Source organism: Hemitrygon akajei, chromosome 11 (assembly GCF_048418815.1).
Source record: "Hemitrygon akajei chromosome 11, sHemAka1.3, whole genome shotgun sequence".
NCBI lineage: Eukaryota > Metazoa > Chordata > Chondrichthyes > Myliobatiformes > Dasyatidae > Hemitrygon > Hemitrygon akajei.
In genome coordinates this window covers 8,204,543-8,223,442 of record NC_133134.1, presented here as the reverse complement: position 1 = coordinate 8,223,442, position 18,900 = coordinate 8,204,543, and the positions used below count along the sequence as shown (strand labels likewise).

General features: G+C 42.6%; 1 protein-coding gene across 1 annotated transcript in view; it reads right to left on the bottom strand.

The window, feature by feature from the left end:
• Positions 1–18,900, bottom strand: part of trrap (transformation/transcription domain-associated protein) — a 305,269-nt gene that overhangs the window by 99,037 nt on the left and 187,332 nt on the right. The window contains exons 53-56 of the mRNA XM_073060184.1: positions 14,541–14,828; positions 3,989–4,126; positions 848–960; positions 233–368 (exon numbers count right to left, since the gene is read on the bottom strand). Of these exons, the coding sequence (XP_072916285.1) occupies positions 233–368; positions 848–960; positions 3,989–4,126; positions 14,541–14,828 (675 nt within the window). The remainder of the gene's footprint in view (positions 1–232; positions 369–847; positions 961–3,988; positions 4,127–14,540; positions 14,829–18,900) is intronic.

The following is an 18,900-nucleotide window of genomic DNA, read 5'->3' as shown; positions in this document are numbered from 1 at the left end:
TGGGGCTAGCAACCCCTTTCGGTAGATACCCAGAGCTACAGAAACACCAGCAGAAACTCCAGAGACCTACTCCCTGGGAGAGGAAGGATCTTCAAAGATGGATTACACTTGGGCTAGACTGGCCCAGGACAGTGGACTTGGCGAGCCACTGTCAGAGGTTAATGTCCCAATAGAGGTGAGGGGCTTAAGGAGGAGGAGAATGGGAGCAGGGCGAGGATAGAGAGTTGCCTACCTGCACCAGCGCTTCTTTCATAGCTGCCCAGTTAGAAACTCTCCAAGCACATTCCAGCACTAGGTATGGATTCACATGTCCTTTGGACTGGCCATACTCAGTCAGTGACTCCCATTGGTTCAGTTCCTTTGAGCAGCTGTTCAAGATGGAAGAGAATAATATCAACTTCAACCATTTTGACTCCTTAATAGTCATGCACAGATTTAACGAATACCAATTATCCCAGACCTTCCAATTCACTGTAGTTAAGGTTGAGAGAAGGCAGGAGAAAGGGGTTGAGAGGAAAAATGAATCAGTCATAATGGAATGGTGGAACAGTTTCGATGGGCCAAATGGCCTAATTCTGCTCCTATGACTTATGGTCTAAGAACTTTATTCCAGTACAACCCTACTAAATGCCAAATACAGTGATAACTCATTTTGTGTTTATGAAAAGGTCTCAGATAAGGCTGTGATTGGAAGAGGGGTTGGGCATTGTCTTGGCAATAGGCAAAACAATGGGAGGAGAGCATACTTCCAGTAAGAACAGCATCTTTAAATTGCCCAGCACTGATGTTTAAAGACCTGGGGGTGGGGGACGGGAGGGAGAGAGAACGGAGCGGCCAAAATACCTACCGATTCCAATGGTCCTCCCACAGCTGGTACTCTGGAAATATGGCAGGCGAGGTATTGTTTCGTTCATTCTCCTTCCTTGCTTTGTCCATGGCCTTCTCGTAGGTCTCCTGTGCCTTTTGAAGTGCGCAAAACATCCTTGGTTACTCAAGATTCTCAATCAGAAAGCAACATTAAAAATGTAATCGCTTGTCAGGATTAATAGGCTGCTCTTTTGCACAGTTCACATCCAGAGAATTTTACGGCTAAGAGTACATAAAGTCTAAGGGTGCCTGTGCTTTATTCAAACCGAATATCACATTCTCCACTCAGAATAATCCTTCACCTCCATTCTCTGCATGTTTATCAAACCTACACTGCAGTTGCAAATGTGACAAAGCTTGTTCTGTGGCAAACAGTCCAGCTCAAGCTTAGTCAGTTACAACGTCATGCAGCAAGGAAACAGAACCTTCAGCCCCAGCTCTTTACGCCAATAAAGACGCCCATACAAGCTAGTTCCATTTGCTTGCGTTTTATTTAGTTATTTACAGATACTGTATGGAACATGCCCTTCTGGCCCAGCAACAATTGCCTCATCACAGGACAATTTATAATGACCAATTTACCTCCTAACCAGTATGTCTTGGACAGTAAGAGGAAATGGAAGCACGTAAAAACTTTTGTATAGAGGATGTGGGAATTGAACTCCGAACTCTAAGCTGTGCTAACTGCTACGTGACCAGGCACATAAACCTGTCCTATCCCAGTGACTTTTAAATGCTGCTAAAGTACCTGCTTTAATCACTTTCTCCAGCAGTTCATACACTTGGGGTGAAAGTTATCCCTCAGATTCTTATTGAATCTTTCCCCTCTCAACTTAAGCCTATACCTTTGGGAAATAGGCTTAACCCTGGGAAAAATTCTGCATAGCTACCTACAAGTTTGCAGATGATACCACCGTAGAGGATGGCATCTCAAATAATGACTGAACTGGAGAACAGGATGGCGATAGAGAGCTTAGTGTTGTGGTGTCATGACAATAACCTTTACCTCAATGACAGCAAAAGAGCTGGTCATTGATGTTAGAAAAGGGGGACGAGGGCAGTGTACGTGCTTCTGTCTACATCAACTGTGTTCAAATTGAAATGGTTGAGTCAGTCACCTTATAAACAGGCACTTTTGTGCCTAGACATTAAAATCAATGTACATAAACTATTTTATTTATATCTATTGTTTTATTAAATTTTTGTGTTCTTTATCTTATTGTGTTTTTTTGTGCTGCATTAGATCCGGAGTAACAATTATTTTGCTCTCTTTTACAGTTATCTACCAGGAATGACATTACTCAATCTTGAATCTGGAATCTCTTGACTCTTCAAGTTCCAAACCAGTCCTGCTCCAGTCACTTTGGTGTCACGGCGCAGAAAGCTCACCACACCTCTACTCTGCTGTAAGGTCACCCCTCAGTTTCCTACACCAAGTTGGAGCTTGTCCCCCGAGTCCTGGTGACATCCTGATAAATCTTTACTGTATGCTTTCCATTTGTTATCTGTCCTCTAGCCTGCAAATTAAAACAGAAATAAAGGTCCACCCTGTGCCAACTCTGCCTGAAGGGACAACCATGGGCTGTCCCTGCTCAGGTACCCTCTTCCAGCAGCCTGCTGCGTCCAGATTCCCCCTTTGATGGCCACGCCTTGATCATTGCAAATGCTCTCCCTTCTTAAGGAAGGAGTCTGCCAAAAGTCAGCCAGAGATCGGCAGCAAGTCTACAAAATCTGGGTTGCTTGCAGTCTTGGCACCACGGCAACACAGCAGCTCATGCACGGCTTGAATAGGGTTCAATTCCTGCTATCGCCTGTAAGAAGTTTGCGTGTTCTGTCCTTGAATGCATGCTGGTTTCTTCTAGCTGCTCCAGTTGACCCCCACGTTTCACAGACATACAGGGTAGGGTTAGTAAGTTGTGGCCATGCCATGTTGACACCAGAAGCACAATGACACTTGAAGGCTGCCCTCACCACTATGGTTGGACTGTGCTGATTGTGGGCACAAACATCACATTTCACTGTATGTTTCAATGTACATGTGACAAATACTGTAAACCTTTATTTTTTTTCTGAACAGCTGAAGTATGGCAGTAATCGCCACACACGTGATTGGTGGGGGAATCCTAATATCACCTCCCACTTCAGCTAATCTATCAGCGAACCACTTGAGGAAACCTGCACCTTGTGTGTATCACCTACTTCCCGAAACACTTAGGAAAATGAGGTGGGAGATGCCTGAAATCCAGAGCAACAGGCACAAAGTGCTGGAGGAACGCAGCAGGTCAGGCAGCATCTATGGATGGTAATATAAACAGTCGATGTTCTGGGCCGAGACCCTTCACCAGGACTGGAAAGGATGGGGAAAGATGCCAGTAAAAGAAAGGGTTGGAGGGGAGGGATACAGGAATACAAGATGGCAGGTGACAGGCAAAGCCAGGTGAAGGAATGGGTGGGTAGATTTGGGTGGTTGAGGGGAATGAAGTGAAAAGCTGGGAAGTGACAGGTGGAAGAGGGAAAGGGCTAAAGAAGAAAGAATCTTACAGGAGAGAAATGGATCTTGCGAGAAAGGGAAGGTGGAGGGGAACCAGATGGAGGTGATGGGCAGGCAGGAGAAGAGGAGGCTTAAGAGGGTAGACAGAATGAGGAAAGGAAAACAAGAGGAGGGACATGGGAGAAATGAATGTTCATGTCATTGATTGAAGGTTACCCAGACAAAATATAAGGTGTTGCTCCTCCAAACTGAGTATGGTCTCATCGTGGTAGTAGAGGAGGCCATGGCTGACATGTCGGAATGGGAATGGGTGGCCACTGGAATATCCCAGCTGTTGCAGTGGACAGAATGTACAAGTCGGCTGAACAGACTGGAAAGTTGTCTGTTTATCCCCTCCAGAGAAACCATGCCTGCCTCCTTGACTGATTGTCTGCCTTGCTTTGGCTGTGACCACAAATTTCCCGTGAAAACTCTGCAACCCTAATCCGAATCATTGATATAGAAAGAGTTATTAATATGCATTAACTAGAGTTTAGGAAGCATTCACCGTGAAATGAAGGCAAGCAGGCAAATTGAACCGCTTGAGACAGACTGAATCCCAAGGTTCTTGGAAGAGTGCTACAGAAGTACCTGCTCAAAGAAGCCATGCTGCTCGTAGGCAATTGCTGTAGCAGTCTCGGGGAACTTGCACCGCTTTTGCCAGAGACCAGCCCACATGTCCTCCTCCTGAAGTAGAGAGTACAGCTCTGCCAGCGAATCCAAAATTTCCTGCAAAGGAATGAAAGTCAATCACTCGAACACCAGCAAATCCAAAATACAAACAGAAAATGCCAGAAATCAGACAGTCAAGCAACATCTGTGGAAGGAGGAACATTCAATGTTTCACCACAACTGTTTACTTGACTCTCCTGGGCCACTCAAAGACCCTATCCGCCCTGAACATTTTCTCTTTATCCCCACTCTTGTCGAACGGAAGATACAAAAGCCTGAAACCACGTAACACCAGGGTCAAGGACAGCTTCTCCCCTGCAATTATCAGACTACTGAATGTACCCTTGTACAATGAGATGGACTCACTGCCATAACAATCTCCCTTGTTATAATCTTGCTGCCTGCCTGCGCTGCACTTTCTCTGTAACTGCTGTACTTTATTGTTATTGTTTAACCTCAATGCACCGTGTAATAGGCAGGATGAGATTTTCACTGTACATGTGCCAAAAATAAACCAATATCCCTTCACTCAGAGGGTTTTGGGAATGTGTATCCTGCTGTTGTGAGACTACTGAACAGTTCCTGCTGCATTCTCCCCGTGACCATGTCAGTTTTCTCCGGGTGCTCCGGTTTCTGCCCACAGTCCATAGATGTACCAGTTGGTAGGTTAATTGATCAGTGTAAATTGCCCCGTGATTAGAATTGGGTTAAATCAGGGGGATTGCTGGGTGGCATGGCTTGAAGAGTGGGAAGGGCTTATTCCGTGCTGTATCTCAATAAAAAAATAAACAAACAAACAGAAGGCAGATTCTTGACCTCCCAATCTACCTTGTTATGGCCCTTGCACCTGTCTGCCTGTACTTTCTCTGTAACTGTAAAACTTTACTCTGCATTCTGACATTGTTTTCCCTTGTACTACCTCAATGTACTGATGTGACAAATGGTCTGTAAGAATTGTACACAAATTTTCAACTGTACATCAGTACATATGACAATAATAAACCCATTTACCAAATTTTCCAATTTATTAAAAACTAAATGTACTTGCAAATTACTATACCACAGTGCTTAAGACTTCAAGCAATTGGGTAAAATAAGGTTCAGGAATAAATGCTTTTCAACCCAGTAAATCATGACAGGGGATTTTGCAAATGATGGAAATCTTCAGAAGCACCCACAAAATTCTGGAGGAACTCAACACACCAGGCAGCATCTACGGAGGGGATTAAACATTGACATTTCAGGCCAAGACATTCATCGGGCCAATCCTGGTGAAGGTTTGAAGGAATGCAGGAAGCGTAGCACGAAATAGTGCTGAAGATGAGGCAGCTGGTGTACAAACAGAGGCAATGTGTATTGAGGAAAGGCTATTGATAGGGCAAAATTGCATTCAACAGAATGAGTTGCAACGTAAAAGGCAGACAAAATTGAAAAGGGTGAATACAAGACTGGAGGCGTTATATTTGGATGTGCTGAAAGAAGATTATAGCTGGGATTTTAATGTCCAACGATACACATTGATTCAAAAGGACAGGCAGGAAGGCAGAGGGGGTGGTGTTGCTCTGTTGGTAAAAAAAAATTAAATCAAACCGTTAGAAAGTGGTGATACAGGATCGAAAGGTGTTGAACCATTGTGGATAGTGCTAAGGAATTGCTAAGGTATGAAGACCCTGATGGAAGTTGAGTACAGACCCCCAAACAGTAGTAAGGAAGTGGTCTACAAATTACAACAGGAGATAGAAAACGCATGTCAAAAGGGCAACATTACAATAGTCATGGAGGACTTCCATATGCAGATAAATTGGGAAAATCAGGTTGGTGCTGGATTCTAGGAAAGGGAATTTCTAGAGTGCCTACAAGATGGCTTTTTAGAGCAGCTTGGGGTTCAGCCCACAAGGGGATCAGTTATTCTGGATTGGGTGTTGTGCAATGAACCAGAATTGATTAGAGAGCTTAAGGTAAAAGAACCCTTAGGGGCAAGTAATCATAATATGATTGAATTCAGCCTAAATTTTGAGAAGGAGAAGCTAAATGCCGGTGAATCAGTATTACAGTGGAGTAAAGGGAATTACAAAAGTATGAGAGAGGAATTGACCAGAATTGCTTGGAAAAGAACACTGGCAGGGATGATGGCAGAGCAGCAACGGCTGGAATTTCTGAAAGCAAATTAGAAGGCACAAGATATATACATCCCAAAGAGGAAGAAGTATTCAAAAGGCAAGATGACACAATATTGGCTAATGAGAAAATCAAAGCCAACATAAATGCCAAAGAGAGGGCACATAATAGAACAAAAATAAGTGGGAAGTTAGAGGATTGGGAAACTTTTAAAAGGCAACAGAAAGCAATTAAAGTCATTAAGGTAAAGATGGAATACAAAAGTAGGCTAGCTAATAATATTAAAGAGGATACCAAAAGTTTCTTCAGATACATAAAGTGTAAAAGAGAGGTGTGAGTAGATATAGGACTACTGGAAAATGATGCTGGAGAGGTAGTAATAGGGGACAATGAACTGGCGGACAAACTAAATAAGTACCGTAGATTCCGGATTTTAAGCCGCTACTTTTTTCCCACATTTTGAACAGCTTTGAACTCTGCGGCCTTTAAAACGGAGCGGCTAATGTATTATTTTTTTTCATGCCGTCGAAAACATTTTGCCTCGTAACAGTAGACCAATAAAATTGATGAGTAGTTCACACAGGTCCAATGAAATTGTACGATAAATCAAGCGCACTTTCACAATTAAATTATTGTAAATCAGTCATTTGTACTCACCCTCATCAACATGGAAAACACTCGAAGAAAAGCATTGTGCTGCCTTTATGGCAGTTATTTAGTTTATAATATTTTCGCTTAGTAATTCATTTTCTAGTTAAAGTTAGAAGAGTTTTAACTATATTTGTTTTCTGTACTACATCGCGGGATGCTATGACCTCACACCCGGTTTCGCCGCGTCTTGTGGGATACCAGTTTGCGATAAACGGGACGGCGGGGGGGAGCGGCGGAGCGAAAACGCTGCTTTTAAGTTAAAGGCGATCAATAACTTTTCCTGGTAGGCTGCAGTATATATATTTTTTACCAGTCGTTAGGAGATATTGGAATGTTGTTCAGTAAAGAAGTACACGCAACGTATATTTAAAAGTAGCCGCGTTACGGGCACGGTTCGAAAAAAAGCATTTGCAATATGTATTTGTTTTTGTTACCATATGGATTTAATTAAAAGTTAAAAAATCCTCACGTGTAATATCTTTCTGTGTAAATATCTCATATTACAACGTGGGACACCTGCGGCCGAAAATCCGGTGCGGCCTAAAATCCGGTGCGGCCTTTACAAGTAAAAAATTGATTTTATTTCTAAAATTAGAGCCAGCGGCTTTTAATCAGGTGCGCTCTGTAGTCCGGAATCTACGGTACTATGCTTCAGTCTTCACTTTGCAAGACATTAGCAGGATGGTGAACGTTCCAGGTGTCAAAGGTCATTAAGCATGTGATGTTACCATAACTAGTGAGAAGGTTCTTGAGAAACTAAAAGGTCTGAAGGTGGTTAAGTCACCTGGACCAGATGGTGTACACCCCAGAGTTCTGAAAGAAGTGGCTGAAGAGATTGTGGAGGCACCAGTAATGATCTTTCAAGAATCACTAGATTCTGAAATGGTTCTGGAAGACGGAAAAAATTCCAAATCTCACTCCACTCTTCAAGATGAGATAGCACAGAAGAAATGAAACTATAGACCAGTTAGTCTGACCTCAGTGATAGGGAAAATGTTGGAGTCAATTATTAAGGATGAGGTGTCAGGGTACTTGCAGGCACGTGATAAAATAAGCCATAGTCAGCATGGTTTCCTCAAGGGAAAATCTTGCCTGACAAATCTGGTGGAATTCTCTGAAGAAATAACAAGCAGGACAGCAAAGGAGTCAATTGATGTCATGTACGTACTTGGATTTTCAGAAGGCATTTGACAAGGTGCCACACACGAGGCTGCTTAACAAGCAATGAGTCCATGGCATTACTGGAAAGATTCTAGCATGGATACAGCAGAGGTTGCATGGCAGGAGGCAAAGCGTAGGAATAAAGGGAGCCTTTTCTGGTTGGCTGCCTGTGACTAGTGGCGTTCCACAGGAGTGTGTGTTGGGATCGATTCTTTTTACGTTAAATGTCAATGATTTGGATGATGGAATCGATGGCTTTGTTGCAAATTTTGCAGACAATATGAAACTGGGGCAGATAGTTTTGAGTACGTAAAGAGACTACAGAAGGACTTAGACATATTAGGAAAATGGGCAAAGAATAGCAGGTGGAATATAGTGTCGGGAAGTGTATGGTCATGAACTTGGGTAGAAGAAATGAAAGGGTTGACTATTTTCTAAATGGAGAGAAAATACAAAAAAATGAGGCGCAGAGAGACTCAGGAGTTCTGCAGGATTTCCTAAAGGTTCATTTGCAGGTTGAGTCTGTGGTGAGGACTAGAAGATAAAAGCAGGGATGTAATGTTGAGATTTTATAAAGCACTGGTGAGGCCTCACTTGGGAGTATTGTGAGCAGTTTTGGGCCTCTCAGAAAGAATGTGCTGAAACTGGAGAGAGTTCAAAGAAGGTTCACAAAAATGATTCCAGGATTGAATGGCTTGTCACATGAAGAGTGTTTGATGGCTCTAGACCTGTATTCACTGGAATTCAGAAGAATGAGGGGTGACCACATAGAAACCTATCACATAGTGAAAGGCCTCGATAGGGAGAAGATATTTCCTACAGTGGGAGAGTCTAGAACCAGGGACATCGCTTCAGAATAGAGGGTCATCCTTTTGGAATGGAGATGAGGAAGAATTTCTTTGGATAGAAAGTGGCGAATCTGTGGAATTCATTACCACAGGAGCTGTGGAGACCAAATCTATATGTACGTTTAAGGCAGAGGTTGATAGATTCTTGATTGGACAAGGCATGGAAGAATCCTGAGAGAAGGTAGGAGATCGGAGCTGAGAGGAAAATTGGATCAGCCATACTGAAATGGCAGGCGGACTCAACGGGTTGGATGGCATAATTCTGCTCCTATATTTTATGGTCTTATGGAAACATTGACTGTTTATTCCTCTCCATAGATGTTGTGTGACCTGCTGAGTTCATCCTGTATTGTGTGTTTATGCTTTTCAGTCCAATATGATTGCAATAACCTGTACCAGCTGCAACTTCTACAATAGTCCTGCAGAATATTCCACTCTGTTTCTTGCCTACTTTCCTTAGAACATGGGTGATGCATCTCTAGATCTCTATCCCAGTGGCTTACAGAGGCTGGATTATTGGAGGTTTTTAAACAGCTATGCTTTTGAAAGAGCAAGGAACTGAGGGCTATGGGGAACTGGCACAGAAAAGATACTGCCTGGGGCAGATCAGCCACAATCGACAGGGCAAAATGGATGGTCAAATGGCCTACTCCTGTTCCTATGCCATTACTATTGCTTCTGTTGCCAGTATCCTTTGGGAAATGTAATCCAGGATACTCTGCATAAAACAGGTTCAAGAACTGCTACTTCAGTTCTTAAACCAAATAGCAAAACCTTAATCAAGACAGTTTAGCAACACTATAACCAATTTGGCCACCGTGCACTAAAATGGACATTTCTTTTTGTTTCTAATAGTGTTTACTCATAACAATTGCATATAATTTATGTTTAAATCTATGTTTTTCTTGTGAACACTGCTTACGTGATGCTATATGCCTGTGATGCTGCTGCAAGTTAAGTTTTTCATTGCACCTGTGCATACATATATTTGTGCATATGACAAACTCAACTGGACATGAACCCCAATCTTCCAGTCAAAGTGAATAAAACTTTCTCTCTCTGCACCAGACCCATAACTCTGTTATGGAGTTAGGAGTGGTGATTAAAGATCACCTTTTTTGTCAAATGTACATTGAAACATACAGTGAAATGTGTTGTCTGCATCAGCAACCAACACAGTCCAAGATGTGCTGCGGGGCAACCCTTAAGTGTCACCTTGCTTCTCGCGCCAACATACTAACCCTAACATGCACGTCTTTGGAATATGGGAGGAAAGTAGAGCACGTGGTGACGGGGAGAACGTACAAACTCCTTACAGACAGCGGTTGAACTTGAACTGTAAAGTGTTACACTAACCGCTATAGCACCATGCCATGTGGATAACAGACAGAGGACTGGAGTGGGAAACATACAAAAAAACTATCCAGGCAGATGGAATCCTCAACTTGTAATTCATTCGTGGCAACAATGGTGTGGGTTTTTTTGCTAAGTTCAATGTAAATTTACTATCACAGTACATACATGTCACCACATACAACCCCCAGATTCATTTTCTCACAGGCATTCACAGTAAATACAAAGGAACAATAGAATCAATGAAAGACCGCTCCAATCAAGACAGACAAACAACCAAAAGGCAACAAATTCTGCAAATCAAAAACAAAAGAAATAATAATTTTTAAAAAGCACTAAGTATCAAGAATATGGTATGAAAAGTCCTTGAGAGTGAGTCCACAGATTGTGGGAACGGTTCAGTGACAGGGCGAGTCATGTTAGTAGACAGTTAAGGAATAGAATCTTGATTATGGTTGAAACTAGAAAATGGTGTTGTTTCCTTTAGAGCAGTAGAGCCTAAAGACAGATTTAATAATTGATTGAATAATTAATTTAGGAGCTATTAGACTGTTTCACAACCTTATCTGCTCCAAGGAACACAACCCAAATTTTCTTGTGGTACCCGATATCCCCCCTCACTGATAAACATTCATTAGACAACCAACTTGCCAAATATAAAAGCAGAATTATTGCCACAAATGAAATACAAATTCAAGGATTTTTCTGCTTGAAAAGTTTTCTGATTAAGTGTTTCTCACTACTTTAAATCACTGACAATTAACCACAACATTCTGACTCCATAACGAACATTAGCAGCTTCAACAGCTACACCAGGGAGGTCAGTAATAGCAACAGTCTACTGGGAATACTCAGCTGATCCAGCAGCATCAGTGCGAGGAAAGCAATTAGTCAGAGTAATAAAGCACTATTATCACAGAAACAGGCCATTTGGCCCATCTAGCCTATGTAGGCTGGTCTTCTGCCTAGTCCCATCTACCAGCATCTTGATCATTGCTCCCCACTCCATTCTCATCCATGTCCCTATCCAACCCTCTCTTGAGTGTTACAACTGAACCCACTTCTGCTGGCGGCTCCTTCCACTCTCACCACCCTCTGAGCGAAGTTCTCACTCAGTTAAAAGCTTTCTTTATGAATTGTAGACATTCAGGGTTGAAACCAGACATCAGAATCACTGAAAGAGTGAAAAGTTTCACGAGATTGGAATGGCGCATGTCTTCATTTGTTGCCAATCCCTTTCTTAGCGGTTGCTATGGCTGTGGATGGTATGGCAGTAGCCAGGATGTGTGATTGACTGAGGGTGAGAAAAAATGCCAGTGGAACAGGGAAAAGCTATAACAAAGGAAGGAGAGAGTAACACACAGATTAACCTGGAACAGAGTGTGGAAGGGAAGAGAGGGAGATACCTTCTGCCCACTGCTATCACAATGGTATCCACAAAAGCATGATTGGCCTAAAGACGATATAATATCTATCATGGCTATTTTATTATCCGTCTCAACTGCATTCTCCTGCCCACTCCCCATATCCTTTGACATCCTTACTAATCAAGAACCTATCAACTTCTGCTTTAAATATACCAAATGTGTTGTCCTCCACAGCCATATGTGGCAATGAATTACATAGATTCACCACTCTCTGGCTAAAGAAATTCCTCATCTCTGCTCTGAATGGACGTCCCTCCATTCTGAGATGTGTCCTCTAGTTCTAGGCTCTTCTACTACAGGAAATACCCTCTCCACATCCACTTTTTCAAGGTCTTTCAGTGTTTAATATGTTTCCATGAAATACCACCCCTCATTTTTCTAGACTTCAGTGAATACAGGCCCAGAACCATCAAACATTCCTTATATGTTAACCCTTTCATTTCCAAGATCATTTTTGTGAACCTCCTCTGGACCCTCTCCAATGCCAGCACATCCTTTCTTAGATAAGGGGAGCAGAACTGCTCACAAGATTCCAAGTGTGGTCTGCCCAATGCTCCAGAAAACCTCGGTATTACATCCTTGCTCTTATATTCTAGTCCTCTCTAAGTGAATGGCAACATTGCATTTGCCTTCCTTACTACAGGCTCAATCTGCGAATTAAGGAAGCGAGAGGGAGTTAAATTTACCAGTGCTTTAAGAATCAGCACCCACTGGTCCCCAGAAAATCTTCATGATCCTGTACAAGAGGGAAAACGAATGGCAGGCTTTCTCTGGACTCTGTCAAGCAAAGAATGAAGTGTGCACTTGAAAAAGACACCAGCATCAGGATCCATAGCGAAACAAGGCAGCTTGTAGAAATTAGAGAGACACGACTGTATTCAGACATAAATATCCTGCCAGAGGTACACAAACTGTGCCGGTTTCCAGTTGCAACTTAAAGAACCGAAGACATTTCGTTTCTGTTTGAAAGGCCCTGATAAGACCACACCATCATTGTACATCTGATCATGAACTGGTGGAGTACAGATCAACCACCTCAAATCCAGCTGCGTTGGCTGTTAAGGCAAATGTCGCATTTCACTGTACACTTACACATACATGTGATAAATAAATAAATTTGAATCTGATTCTAAAATAATTCCTCCCATCTCAGTCTGAAAGGAAACTAGATCCAGAAGTATACAAGAAATCCAAGTACAACCTATTTTAAGGACGATTTTGGTTAAGTTAGAAATGGAATTGGATCCATGTCAGCTCTGACAGATTTTGCAGGCCATTACTTCCTACAAGGTGAAACCTAACATCATGAATGACTGCGGTGCTTCACTCCCAGATGAGCCCAATGCTTTTCATGCACACTTCGAAAGGGAGAATAAAACTACAGCTATGGGGATCCCTGCAGCATCTGGTGACCTTGTGATCTGTCTTGGAGACCAGCGTGAGAACATCTTTCGAGAGGGTGAACCCTTCCAAGGTGCCAGACCTGATGGTATATCTGACACGGCTCTGAAAACCTGTGCCAACCAACTGGCAGAATGTTCAAAGACATCTTCAATTTCTCACTGATGTAGATGGAAAATCCTACCTGCTTCCAAAAGGTGATAATCATACCAATGCCTAAGAAGAGCGGGGTGCTCTGCCTCAATGACCATCACCCAGGGGTACTAACACCTACTGCGATGAAGTGCTTTGAGAGGTTAATCACGGCCAGAATCAACTCCCCCCTAAGCAAGGACTGGACCTGCCGCATTTTACCTATCGCAACGATAGGTCTACAGCAGATGCAATCTCACCGGCTTTCACTCAGTCCTGGATCACATTGGCAAAAGTAATGCCTAACTCAAGCTGCTGATTACCTCAGTTCTAATCAACAAGCTTCAAAAACTTGGGTCTCTGCACGTCCCTCTGCAACTGGGTCCTTGACTTCCTCACCCTGAGACCATACTCAGTGCAGATTGGAAATACCATCTCCTCCTCACTGACTAATCAACACCCCCTTAAAGATGCCCCTAAGCATGCCCCTTAAAGATGCATGCTTAGCTCACTGCTCTATTCTCTCTACACACACAACTCCATGGCTGTGCACAGCTGAAAAGCCATCTATAAATTTGCTGGTGACAGCTATTGTTCACAGAAATCCAGACGGTGACGAAGTGTGCTGAAGTGAGATCAATCAGCTGGTTGAGTGGTGTTGCAGCAACAACCTTGCACTCAATGTCCGTAAGATCAAGAAATAGATTGTGAACTTCAGGAAGAGGAATTCAGGGGAAACACACACTAGTCCTCATAGAGGGATCAACAATAGCTATATTTCATTAGGAGTTTGAGGAGATTTGGTATGTTACACAAATTTCAACAGGTGTACCACAGAGCGTATTCGAATTGGTCTGGTGTGGAGGGGACACTGCACACAATCAGAAAACACTGCAGAGAGTTGTAAACTCAGCCAGCTCTATTGTTGGCACTAGCCTCCCCAGCATCGAGGACACATTCAAAAGGTGATGTCTCAAGAAGGCCTCCATCATTAAGAACCCCCATTACCCAGGATACAGCCGCTTCTCATTACTACCATTAGGAAGGTGGTACTGGAGCCTGAAGACACACATTCAACAGTTCAGGAACAGCTGCTTCTCCTCCACTATAAGATTTCCGAATGGACAATGAACCATGAACATAAGTTCACTATTTATGTTTGCCCTCTTTTTGCATTGGCAGTGATATTAAACCTGATTCTGATGAACACTCCTTAAACTCATACCATTAAACACACCTCATTAATTAAGTTACTTGCCTAGTATCTCTCAGGTAGAGCTGTGAAACATTACCGTCTGGCACCCCTCCTGTGAATTGCATTGGTACATTTACTGCTTTAAATAAGTTCAAGTTATTCTGCCGACTTAGAGAAAAGCTTACCTGTGGTGGTGGAGTGATGCTCTCCTGCTCGTAGAACTCTGATGTTTGACGTGGTTTAATCTGAAGACTCAAGCCCTTTTCAAAAGCCTGGTGTTCCAGCATGAGTGTGGAGCGAAACCAGAGGTTGTGTGTTTTGCCCAGGTACTTGAGCACACAGGGTCTGATGGAAATGTGGGGGACACACTGGGACATTGCTTCGACAAAGCAGTTCAGGGCACTTGGCTGGCAGTCCCTCTGTATCTGGTGGCTTCCACTGCATAGGAAAGGGCTTATTTCTCCCGCCAGAGCCTAAAACAGGGGAAGGAAATGTTTGTAAGTTTAAAATCAAAGACCTGCAGATAGCAAAAAAATCTGGTATCAATAAAATGAAAATGCTGTAAATACTCTCTGGGTAAGGCTACATCTTTGAGAGGAGAAACAGGTTGAACTGCTGAGGGTTTCCAGATTTTGGTTTTTATATATTATTTTTATTTCAAGATGGAGCACGATAACAGGCCCTTCCGACCCAATGAGCCCACACTGCCCAATTACAGACGTGACCTACCAGCTCGTACACTTTTGAATCTGGGAGAAAACTGATGCATCTGGAGGTAACCCATACAGTCATGGGGAGAAACTCCTTACAGATAGTGGAAAACTGAATCCAATCACTGGCACTATAATAGCTTCATGCTATGCTCCTGTGCTGCTTCTCTTAATTCAGAAATCATATTATAACGCATAATTAAAAAATTAAAAAATTGAGTCTTAAATATATTTAATGAGGTAGCCTCTACTGCTTCCTTGGGCAGAGAATTCCAGTTTCATGGCTCTCTGAAAAATGCAGTTCCTCCTCACCTCTGTCCTAAATCTACTCCTCTGTACCTTGAGGCTATGTACCCTAGTTCTAGTTCACCTACCAGTAGAAACAGCTTTCCATTGGACCACAAGACACAGGAGCAAAATTAGGCCACTCGGCCCATCGAGCCTGCTCCATCATTCCATCGCGGCTGATTTATTTTCCCTCTCAACCCCATTCTCCTGCCTTGTCCCCGTAACCTTTGACATGCTAACCAAGAACCTAATAAACTCTGCTTTAAATAAACTCAGTGACTTGACCTCCACAGCCACCTGTGGCAATGAATTTCACAGATTCACCAACCCCCTGGCTAAAGAAATACCTCCTCATCTCCATTTTAAATGGACACCCCTATCTAACCCCTTTCATTAATTTTATATGTGTGGACTAGCAAGAGGCAACTAGGGAATGGATGCAGAGATGGCTATTGTCAGGGGTAGGAGAAAGGGTCCAAAGTTCAAAGTAAATCTATTATCAAAGTACGTGTATGCTACTATATATTACCCTGAGATTCATTTTCTTGTAAGAACAACGAAGTAGAACAGAATCAATGCAAAACCACACACAAAGACTGACAATCAATGTATAAACAAAAACAAAAAAAAAAACAATAATAGATAAGACTAAATAATTAATACAGAGGACATGAGTTACAGAGGCCCTGAAAGTGAGTCCATGGGTTATGGAATCAGTTCAGTATTGAGTGAAGTTATCCACACTGCTGGCCCCAGGACAGATGATCAAAAATGACACCATCAAGGTATTTAAGTTACTGAACCTTTCTACCTCCAATCCCCTAATGAGACTAGATCATGGACCTCTGGCTCCTTCCTCCTGTAGTGGGTGGGACTCCAGAGCATCGGTGATTGGTTAAGCTTTAAGATCTCCAGACGAAGTGGAGTAGGCTTGCTGGCAGCAGAACCTCCAACAGAGATTACCTTGGTTGACTAGCCTATTTTGTCCTGGTGGGTTGGATTCGCATCTTAGATCAGACATGACCTGGATCTATTTACTGAACCGGTTAGCACTTTGGTTTATTTCACTATTTCCCTTCCATCGGTCTGCCTGCATCCAACCAAAAAAACAAGCACAATCTCACAATCTCTGACTGCAATTAACAATGAAGCTGTCTTTTCACTGAACAGAAAATCAAATGCAAAATGATTTTCAAAGAAATATTTGCACGAAATCTGTTAACTTGGAAAGGTATTTTAACTTCTCCCCAGGGCAGCCAGCGAGATACCAACATCAGTGGCAAATCCTCACAACACTGAGCTCGAAAGCCATCTCTCTACAGAACTGACTGTTGCAGTGAAGCGCTTCTTCCTCTGATGTCAAATCTGGATAAAGGTTTATATCAAAGGATGAATGCTAAATTGTTTCACAACTCAGACTTGCTGCTGAGGCAAGCGGTGCTTGAAGCTGTGGCTGCTATTATGTTCTAGGACCAAGGAAAAACCTCTTGATGTCCACTCAGTGGCCACTTTATTAGCCATCTCCTGTACCTAATAAAGACGCTACTGAATATATGTTCATGGTCTTCTGTTGCTGTAGCCCATCCACTTCATAGTTCGATGTGTTGTGCATTCAGAGATGGTCTTCCGCACACCACTGTTGTAACGTGTGGTTATTTGAGTTTCTGTCGCCTTCCTGTCAGCTTGAACCAGTCTGGCCATTCTCCTCTGACTACTCTCATTAACAAGGCATTTTTGCCCTCAAAACCACAGCTTACTGGATGCTTTTTTTTGTATTTTGCACCATTGTCTGTAACCTCTGGAGACTGTTGTGCATGAAAACCCCAGGAGATCAGCAGTTTCTGAGATACTCAAACCATCCCGTTTGGCACCAACAATCAAATGTGGTCAGTCATTTAGATCACATTTTTACCCCATTCTAATGCTTGGTCTGAACAGCTGAACCTCTTGACCAGATCTGCATACTTTTATGCATTGAGTTGCAACCACATGATTGGCTGATTAAATACTTCCATTAACGAGCAGGTGTACCTAATAAACCAGCCACCAGGTGTAGAATGATCATTGACATCAATGTTCTGACCTTGGAAGTGTGGAAAATGCTTTTTTAGTACAATGACTAAGAAAAAAGCTGCTCAGAGTGGAGAGCGCAGAGGGATCTTCTCATGGACCATGGGTACAGAGCAGTCTTAGTAGGCAAACAGCTTAGGGTTTCAAGGTACGCATCCCAGTGTAATTAATTAGAGAAGAGAGTCTATTCCCTTTCTTTATTCTATCCCTTGGAACTTTAAACATGGTTGTAAAATAATCCTGACTTTCTATTCAGGATGGCGCATCTATCATCAGGATCTCCACCATCCTGGACATGACCTCGTCTCGATGCTGCCATGGTGGCATGAGGTACAGATTTTGCACGACATCCATACAGATCATTTCATTCCATCGGTATATCGAAGTTGCACAAGAGAAAGCAATAAGAGAATGTCATTCACCATGAGAAAATGTACCTCACTCAGGTTCGCCAATTGAGGGTAAATGCAATAGACAATAGACAGTAGGTGCAGAAGTAGGCCATTCGGCCCTTCTAGCCAGCACTGCCATTCACTGTGATCATGGCTGATCATACACAATCAGTACCCCGTTCCTGATGAAATGCAAGCAGGCTTTTTCCACTGAGGTTGGGTGGGACCATAACCAGAGGTCATGGGTTAAGGGTGAAAGGTGAAAAGTTTAAAGGGAACATGAGGGGAGACTTCTTCATTCAGAGGATCATGAGAGTGTGGAATGAACTGTCAGCATAAGTAGTACATGCAAGCTCGATTTCAACATTTAAGCAAAGTTTGGACAGATATATGGATGACATTATTCAACATTTTCATATGAGTTAAACTGACCTTTCCCGAACCTTTTTCTTATCAGCTTTAGTTATTTGGATAGAGGTGGGGAGTTATTGACACTACTGTGTATACCTGATATGATACAATAGCCCATGTCGGTTAGGTTAGCTGTTGTTAGTTTTTTTTGAGGGTTTTTATTTTTGTAAATACAGTACGAGTTTGGGAGGTTATTATATCTGTGTTGTTAACTGTTTGTATCTGCATTCCAACCTTATTAATTATGTACTCTCAAGCTCTCTGTATTTGTTTTTTTCCCTCATGTTTTGTTTGAAAATTAATTAAAAAATTTAAAAAGAAAGATATATGGATGACAGGGGTATGGAGGGCTACGGTCCATGTGCAGGCCAATTGGAGTAGGCAGATTAAATGCTTCAGCATGGACTAGATGGGCCAAAGGACCTGTTTCTGTGTTGACTCTAATGCAGTTTAAAGTGTTACAGTGCAAGCAAAGACTAAGATGCAAGGCTACATTGAGGTAGATTGTAGGGTCAAAAAGTCCATATTTGGAGAATAGAGGGAGAATAAAACAGCATCAGGGAAGAATTAGTGTGGTCTTGGTGAGCTGATGGGTCTGTTTCCAATGTTGTACAAGTTCAAATTCAACGTAAATGTGTATGAAAGCACGCAAACGTCACCTTGAGGTTCACTTT